Source organism: Desmodus rotundus, chromosome 5 (genome assembly GCF_022682495.2).
Source record: "Desmodus rotundus isolate HL8 chromosome 5, HLdesRot8A.1, whole genome shotgun sequence".
NCBI classification, from domain to species: domain Eukaryota; kingdom Metazoa; phylum Chordata; class Mammalia; order Chiroptera; family Phyllostomidae; genus Desmodus; species Desmodus rotundus.
The window spans coordinates 117,181,231-117,190,481 of record NC_071391.1 but is presented as its reverse complement, the minus strand read 5'-3'; the positions used below and the strand labels follow the sequence as shown (position 1 = coordinate 117,190,481).

Sequence of the window (9,251 nt, the reverse complement as noted above, 5' to 3'; positions counted from 1 at the left end):
TCAACATGGAAGATGAGGCTAACATTTTGTTCAGCCATCTTCTGCCATGAGTACAGGAAAGGATATTCAGGAGATGGAAAGAAGGGGAAAGCAGAATTTAGAAGGGAGAGGAGCAGAGCTAACATATGGCTTCAGAGAGAGAGAAGGAGACTTGGGTCTTGGTGTCAATATAGTTCCTGGCTCCCATCTCTTTGATAGCTGCTGCTTTTCTTACTCTCTTTTCTTATTATTTTAGAAGCTTCAGTATCCTTCCCATAAACCCGCTTTCTGGCTTCAGCTTCTTGGGGTGAATGTCTGCCCTTGCTGATCTGAAACACTACTGCGCACATCCACTGTAGAGCAGTCTTCAGGGCAGTCGGGGGATGTTGGAGACATTCCCGGAGCTGTGGCTAGTAGTATCTGAAGCATCTAAGGATTTCTTTATAAGGGTCAGTTCCTGAATATTGGGTCTAATGCACTTTGACGACTTGCTACCACCACATTGCACTTTTGATCAAATGGAAATTATAAGGAATTTTAGGTTAAACTAAATTCAGTGCTAAATAGTTTTATTGAAACTTAAAGAAACCAGACATAACTAGGAGAAAATATTTCAGAATGAGGTGATAGAAAACATTAGAACCCACATTTTTCTGCATAGAATATTTTTATGACTAAATCCATAGCAACATCTTTTTCAGTTTTCCTCTGTACTTCCACATAAGGAAATGTTCACAATCCAGAGTACATTAACACTGAAGCAGTTTCCTGAGTAAAAAAATAGGCTTGCCTCTGATAAAAAGAAAGAAAAAAACCAATATCAATGTTTTTTCAAGGACTTTTTGGGGAATGTGGGGTTGTGGGTAGGCGGTGGGGAGAAGGGGTTGTCACGCAGTTTCTAAACTAGCTCTGCAACAATTTCAAGATCTAGCTAGCTGGCTATTAAAATTAAATCAATTGATTCAAAGATCTGGAAAGTTGCTGTTAGGTTTTGTTCCTAGGTGGATACTTTGATTTTGTGAGTGATTCTTTGGATGCCTGGAAACTAAGGGATTATTTGAGCAATAAAAAAATCAATAGATTCTTTGGTATTGTCCTTTCATTTAGTCAATAATGTATTTCTTTGAATACATCTTGAATATTCTCTAGTTTTGCCTTGAAAGGTGTATTTCAGAATGCTTAAGAGCACAGAATCTAGAGCCAAAATGGTTAGGATTGACCCAGGCAAGAGTTTTGTGACCTCTCTCTGTAACTCAGTTTCCTCTCTCAGGAGCAAATGAATTAACACACTTAAATCATGTAGAACAGTGTATGTCAGGGATCAAGTGCTATGTAAGTACTGGCCTTGATCATCTCCGAGTAGTTGGTGTTCTCCATGGATACATCTGAGAGTAATCCAGCAATTCCACTGGTGCTAATTTGGAGTGCACAGTGGGAAGGCTACTTACCTTGAATTTCTTCTGCCATGTATGTTGGAATCCCTTTGCACATGCCAACAATGGATTTTCCAAACTGTTCCAGGTTGTTGAGTTTGTTTGGGTTGATGGAGTACATCAGGTCTTTGGGAGATGGTCCCCTTGGTCCTTCACCCTGAAGCTGAGTATGGAGAAGACAGGGAAAAAGAAAGAGGGGGAATGAATGCTAAGTCCAGTGGTTTGTTGAATTGAGAGTTGTGTGCAAGACACACAGGCAATACTGTTTGGCTATAATTTTTCCATATTAAAATGAATAAAAACTGATTGCAACCATGTATAACTGAGAATTTCTAAGTGTCCCGAAGGGTTTAGCTGGTTTGAAACCTCAGTTTCTCATAAAAGCAGAAATCTGAGCCTAAACTTATTCAGAAGTTTGGGCCTTGCTTGGTCATCTTATAGTTCTTGGATTGAGCTATATGATAACCAGCTTCTGAGAATGCAGTTAACTTATTTTGTCTACCTGGTCAATGAAAGGTAGCCATTTAACAGTGAGGGGCAGGTGTGAGCCACAGCATTTGAGTGTGGTGCCAGCCGCTTCTCCTCAGACACTTACCCACCCCACTTGCTCTTTTGTGTTGCATACTGCTGTGGTCAAGAGGGAATGACTGTGACCTCATTATTTACTGGAAGTCATAAGACCTGCGCTGAACACAACTAAAAAGACTTATTTTTACCTTCTTTTCCTTGACCATGACATCAAGGGCTGGAAGAGAGGGCAAGGCATCCTTGTTCATTCTGTGCACAATGCACGCCTTCTTGTGAAAGACTCTGGTTGCAGCAAAACCCTGTTAGGAAGGTGGTAGATAGGGAGGAGCAGGTTCTCAAGGAGCTTTTCTCATCAGAAATCAGGTTCACCAGCAGAGAGAATGGAACTCTGAGATCATGGTGAACGGGGATAAGAATGGAGGATCTAGCCCTGTTTTGCCATTATATTAATCACGAATATTTCTAGGGATAAACTGCAAACTCTTTCAGGGCAAAGACTGAGTGTCTACCTTGTTGCTTTATCTTCAGGTTCTAGCATGATAAAAGGCATTTACATATGTCTGTTTTGTTGAAATAAACTAAAATACTATCACATTTTAATCTCCTTTGATCTTTACATTTCAAGGAGCCAGATAAGATAGGAATTAGTTTTCTAATTGATCAAATGATAAAAGTAAAACAATAAAGAGTTGGCTTTTTAAAGTACAAAGTTTGTTAACTACAGAGCTGGTAATTGCACAGTTGAGTCTTCTAACCAGAGCCAAGTGTTTCTTGCTTCCCTTACCAATTATTACTATTTGCATTTCCTTTGGTCCCTTTGAATTATAGGTGAAATGTTAATTTCCTTCTTTCTAAAAGGAAATTGAAGATAGAATGAGATAGGCTATGTTTTGGCAGCAGTGTTGTTGTGACGGTCTTTGAGCATTACCGAGAGTATCTTACAGGCAAAGCAAAAGGATATTCATACTTGTCATAAAGCACCTGAAATCCCTTGAACCTAGTGGGTCCTCAATGAACCCATGAACCAATGGGTTCATTGGTTTGAATTTTAACTGATTGTGGGAAAGCTTACTAACAGCTGCTATATCTGGGGGATGAAACTGGATGAACAAAATAGGCACTTTTACTTATAACTACGCTTATGTACAGTTAGGGTTTATTTTTATTTTTTAAAGATTTTATTTATTTATTTATTAGGGAGAGGGGGAGGGAAGGAGGGAGAGAAACACCAATGTGCGGTTGCCTCTTGTGTGCCCTCTACTGGCCACCTGGCCTGCAACCCAGGCATGTGCCCTGACAGGGAATCAAACCAGTGACCCTTTGGTTCATAGGCTGGCTGGCGCTCAATCCACTGAGCCACACCAGCCAGGGCTAGAGTTTATTTTTGATGTTTATGATTAATAGGCATTTTTTTTAGTTAAAAAAGAAGTCTTATATTTGTAAAGAATGGAAATCTCATGTTGGCTACCTACAGTTTGGTAATCCCAGAGCATGTGCCATGAGTCCCATCCATTATTGTTGTCCACATTGGCCAAGTTATGCTCCATGTTGACGCTCACTGACTGCTGCCCACTTCCACCACCGTTATTGCCGATGTTGATATTCTGAAATGTGTAAGAATTTGATAAAAGTTTAATGCCATATTTCTTTGCAAATACATTTTGGTAACATACTTTAAAAAGTGAGACTTACATAGCCAGCAAAGGCAGGATCCAGGAGGACACCAAGAAGTCCAGTAAAGACAATCTGAAATCACAAATATTGTAACATTGGTTTGCAGTCACGTGGCAAAACAATGTCCTCTTCCTTCTTTCTCTATCCAAGCTTGTGGAAAACCTTTACTAATTTTGCCACTCTGCTGAGTGGTCTCTCTGTTCTTTGACATTGTATAGTTTTAATCATAGAAAGTTTTAATGATAATGTAGAATTGTAGGTTAATAATAATTATGTTATTATAATATATAGTTTTAGAATTTTTAATGTAGGCCTTGTGAAAACTATAATAAAGTGTTAATATATTGAAAAATAAATTTTAAAGTGAATACTATACAGGATATGAAAATGGTTGTAAGTTCTGAGAATCACATCTGAAAATGATTTATGTTAGTTTCCTACTTGACATGAATGCTTTACTCTTTTTATAGACCTTCTAACAGCAGAAGAGGTCTTTTTAATTTTAATTTTTTTGAAGCAATAGATTAGGAAGCAGGTCGAATACTGGTGCTGAGAAGCAAAGGATGGAGTGCCTGGCTATCTGTCAAGTGTGGTTAGCAGAAGGGAAGTCGATAAGTGTCCAGGGTATCTGGCTCCGTCATTTGTCACTGGGTGCCCGGTATTACTCATCAGAACACGGAGCTTCATGCAGGGTGTCTGGTGCTGAGTACCTGCTCTCACTTCCCTCACCTGGGACAAAATGGTTTGAGAAATGCACTGGTTATTCAAGGTAGTTTTTTAATTTGCTTCATTTTTCTCCTGATAGCCTAAGAAGGAAGTAAAAATTAGTCTCCCCCCCCCAAAAAAAGTCAAGAGGTGAAAAAAAGTTTAGAGATGACTAGTACAATGAAGTCCTTTCACAGATGAGGAAATTGAGCTTCAAAACTCACTTAAGTGACTTGACCAAGTTCGCATTGGCCAAGGCGTAACTCTTGTTCATGGTAAAACTAGGGGAGATCCAGATCTGACCTTTATTTTTAACTTTGTTGTTTCTGGAACTTGTTTCTAGATAATAATTTTATACTCAATTATAAAGCAGAGTCTGCAGTAATAAATTTTAGTATTTAGTAATAAAATTTAGTGTTTAAAATTTAGTATTTTTAAAATTTAGTATTTAGTATTTTATGTTGAAACATGACAATACTCATCTGATTGTAGCCCCATGCATGATGTTATAAGAGACACAAGATACCAGTAACTTTGGCAGAATCTTGTGGTCCACCTGCTACTCCCTTAGCCTTTCATCTGGAACCACAGGCGAGATGCTGCACTAGCTTCATGCTTCAGGTGTTTTCATGAATAAATCACTATGGACAGGGGCCAAGGCAAACTGTTCTTACTCAGAGCTCCATTTGACAGCAGAGAATGTGACAGTAAGTCTCTCGCTCATTTGTTTTGATAATATGTTTTTTATCTTGCCTGAACATACTTAGAAGTTTTGGTAAACAGAGGAATTTAAGAATGTGGGGGAAAATCAGACATTTTCTAGGGATTAGGGACTGTGCTCTTTGCACAGACTTAAATCAGGAGATCCGGAAAATAATTTTATTAAAGATAGCCTGGTATAAGGTGCTTGGACAGCTGTCTGATCCCAGTATAACTATCCTTCTCTATAGGGATGTTTATAAAGGTCACCATGAAAATAAAAGAGATATATTTTTTTTAAACTAAAATTTTCCATTACAATGATATTGCCATAAGAAGCAGACACCCTTAGCTCAGAATGTCGACAGTCTTCTATTATAAGGTAGTAAATTCAAAAGGAAAATTCTACTCACTGTGAACCTCATCTTGGCCTCACCAAAGCAAAGGAGTGGAGAAGGCAGGCAGGCATGGACTCAGACAAGAAGCCTTCTCATATTTGTACTTGACTGGCTTTACTCAAACCAGGTGTGACCAGGTGGAGTCGAAGACTTATCTTCCTTCATTTCCCATACCTATGTCACAATCCATTATACCAAGAAGCCTTTGGACTATCTGCCTGGTTAGTTAGGCACTTTGACATGGAATTAATCTGACTCATCATTTGTTGAAGTTGAAGATATCACAACAAACTCAATATGATTTATGATAACTTTTGGTCCAACTGAAGTGTGGGTGTGGATATTTTATATATTGATATTACTCAGATTCAGAAAAGAAATAATCCCTGAAATCAAACAAGATCACAGATGAGAAACTGTGGGCACACTGGGCCTTCCAGATAGCAGCTCCTGTGAGAATGTGGGGATGACTTCACCTTCTTACCTTTACCTGAGACCATTGTAGTGGCTTTGCTTAGGCTGACCACGTTCTATTAGCTCTCCCTTCTCTGCCGTTCTGAGCTCTCTCCATGATAGTACTATACATCTGGTTAGACACCCTGGGGGCTGTCTTCAGCCCGTTCTTCTGGCCACCACACCCAATTAGTTACTCAGCCTTGTCATTTCATCTTAGGAATGCCTCTTGCTTTTTTTTTTTTTTCAGTACCTCAGAGGTGGGAGGCTGCTTCAGGATAAAGTTGAACACCAGTTTCCTAGCCACCAGCTGCCTGAAACTCATCGGAATAGACAATGAATACAAGATTTGTACCTTTTATGAGAAGCATATGGACAAGAAGTTGCTGCTGATGCTCTGGGTAAAGAATGGAAGGGTTATGTGGTTTGGATCAGTGGTGGGAAAAATAAACAAGGTTTTCCCAGGAAAGCAGTGTGTCTTGACCCACAGCCGTGTCTGCCTGCTGTTGAGGAAGGGGCGTTGCTGTTATAGACTAAGGAGGGCTGGCGAGAAAAAGCACAAATCTGTTTGAGATTGCATTGTGGATGCCAATCTCAGTGTTCTCAAATTGGTCATTGTAAAAAAAGGCAAGAAAGGTATTCCTGGTCTCATTGATACTACTGTGCCTCGTCACCTGGGGCCCAAAAGAGCTAGAGAATCTGCAAACTTTTCAGCCTCTCTAAAGAAGATAGTGTCCACCAGCATGTGGTGAGAAAGCCCCTAACCAAAGAAGGTGAGAAATCTAGGACCAAGCACCCAAGATTCAGTGTCTTGTTACTCCACGTGTCCTGCGACACAAATGTCAGTGTATTTTCTGAAGAAACAGCATACTAAAAAAATAAATAAATAAGAAAGAGGCCACAGAATATGCTAAACTTCTGGCCAAGAGAACAAAGGAGGCCAAAGGAAAAGTCAGGAACAGATGGCCAAGAGACTAAGGCTGTCCTTTCTGAGAGCTTCTACCTGTAAGTCTGAGTCCAGTCAGAAATGAGATTTTCCTGAGAGTAACAAATAAGTAAGATCAGACATAGGAAGGAAGGGAGGGAGGGAGGGAGGGAAGAAGGAAAAGAAAGAAATGACTTGCAAGTCTCTCATTGCCCATAGCTCCTCTCTCCTAGACTTTTACAACAGTTAGGTAATTGATCACTCTGGTCACCATCTTTTATATTTCAATGCACAACTCTACCATGCTTAGCATCTTTCATTGGCAGCCCATGAGATAAACTTCAAACTCATTGGAATGTCATCAGAGTCCTTTATAATAAGGTTCCCAAAGCCTCCCAAGCTATATCTGTCCCCCTCTGCCATGTACCTACATTCAAACTGTCAGAGTTCCCATCATTCGGGGAATATTCAGGGTGTTCCACGCCCCTGTGCCTTCACGCGTGCTGTTCTCTCACCCTGGAGTGCCAAGGCCTTGCCTTTCTTTATTTGGTAAACTGCTACTCAGTTTTCAAAGCCCAGCTCAATACCACTGCTTCCTATCACGTCTTCTTCATATCCTAGGGGGAACTTTTCTTTCCCCTGGAGCTATGCAAGAAATATATGTCCCTTTATTTACTTCTAGATAATTTATTTTTCAGAAATTGTTAAAATAATAAAAATTATTTTCATGAGAAGCAGAGAGTAGCAACTGTCCCAGGTAAACACACAAATGCTCAGAAGGTGAGTTTAAGGTTTTTTTCCCCCTTGTTCTTTCCTACAAATTTAAATTAGTAAAGCAAATTACTGAAGAAGAAACCTTTATTTCATTAACCACTCACTATAAATTTCCCCTTTAGAAACCTTCTTGAGCCCTTGATTATCTTTTTATGCGTGAATTGGAGTCACAGCACATGATTACAGGGTTATAAAGCTTGATTCACTGCCAACACCTCTTTCAAAATGTTGGTATGGGGGTTAAGGTTTTATGTGTTTAATGTGTCCACAAATTTCTTTCTAACGCACTTGTTAGTTGTAAAAGATCGATAAACCCGGGGTGGAAGGCAGACATATGGGAAGAGGTCTTCATCTGCTTTAGGAACTATCACTTCACTGCAAAGTCAAAGAGTGGACAGCACGGTAACTTTCCCATCAGCCATGGGTAGTCACTTCAGTACATGTGTGCAGTGCCCAGTGAACTTCGTGTATATCGCACCTTACCAGAGACTTGAAGTTCACCTCTTCTACAGTGGGCCTGTGAAATGTTCCATGACAAACAAATGGAAAGAGCATCGATCAGTTGCTTCCCGTACACACCCTGACTGGGGACCAAACCCACAACAACCCAGAATGTGCCCTGCCCAGGAATCAAACCCACAACCTTTTGGTGTATGGAATGATGCTCCAACCAACTGAGCCACCCAGCCAGGGCTCAGTAGGCCCGTTTTCAGTATAGTAATTGCATAAATGAGATGCTTAAGCTAGAGAATAAACAATGCATTTTATTTATTTATTTCTGAGTTTCAGAGCCATGGGAGAGGTACTGGCCTGCATTGGCTATAAGGACGCACCAAGGGAGTCCCAGGAGATGGTGTGGCCCCAGGGCCCAATGGCCAGTGTGGGGCAAACCAGCTGAAGAGTAAATAAGGCCTGCCCTTCCCACAGAGCATGATGTGGGGCAATGGCAAATCCAAGCCCTTATCGTCATTTTATCTATCTCACAGCGCACACACCCCACACCCTGGCATGCTGGACTGGGCAGGAACTCCCTTTGTGTGGAACAAACAGGGGTACAGTCCACATGTAATGTGCTCACACTGTAGACACGGAGAACATTTAGTGCTTTCCACAGAAATCAGACTTTTCTCAGAGTGGAAGGGAATGTTCATTTGCAGGGCATGTTTTGATCTTTAAATACCTCTATTCAAGATTCCCTCTCCTGTATAGGCATGTTCATGGGCTGACTTTGCAGTCACCTATGAAGCCCTTAGTAACTTTGTCCTCCCTTTAATTCTTGCCCTGTTTCTGACATTCAGCACTGGGCTGCCTTTAGTCCACTTGACCTCATACTCTGCTTGCTCCAACGTAGAAGCCCCTTCGGGTGGAGATTCTGTCTCAGTCTCTTTTCCTTGATCCTTGTTTCCCTGAGCACCCTACCCAGCAGTCTGAAGATCCATGGGACGGTCTCATGTCAGGTGGTTCTCTGTCAGGTCTGAAGACACTGTCACCTCAGGGGGAACTTCTGTCCTGGTAAGGTCTTATTTACCAGCCTGCAGCCAAGACTCCAGTTACGGACCCTGGGGCTGCAGCTCCCAGGGCCCGTGGCAGGGGTGTGCTTGCGTCAAATCTCCCCTGTGCATCCGTGGCTGGGAGTGACACATCCAGAAACAGAGAAACAGGAACATGTAGATTAACATTTTA

The 9,251-nt window shown here is 41.0% G+C and overlaps 1 protein-coding gene across 1 annotated transcript; it reads right to left on the bottom strand.

Annotated features, from left to right (window-relative positions):
• Positions 1-531: 531 nt before the first annotated feature.
• On the bottom strand, positions 532-5,535 carry GKN1 (gastrokine 1). Its single transcript, XM_024558476.4, has 6 exons — positions 5,432-5,535; positions 3,633-3,686; positions 3,413-3,544; positions 2,129-2,239; positions 1,428-1,575; positions 532-771 (listed from the first exon to the last, which is right to left on the bottom strand). Exons 1-6 carry the CDS (start codon positions 5,441-5,443, stop codon positions 677-679), a joined length of 552 nt encoding a protein of 183 aa, XP_024414244.3. The 5' UTR covers positions 5,444-5,535; the 3' UTR covers positions 532-676.
• Positions 5,536-9,251: the final 3,716 nt, after the last annotated feature.

Excerpts from the sequence above, each read along its gene's own strand:
- GKN1 (XM_024558476.4), bottom strand. Across the intron at positions 2,240-3,412 it reads TGCTCTGGGATTACCAAACT|GGTTTTGCTGCAACCAGAGT; the intron begins GTAGGTAGCCAA and ends CCTTCCTAACAG. Across the intron at positions 1,576-2,128 it reads TCATGGTCAAGGAAAAGAAG|CTTCAGGGTGAAGGACCAAG; the intron begins GTAAAAATAAGT and ends CTCCATACTCAG.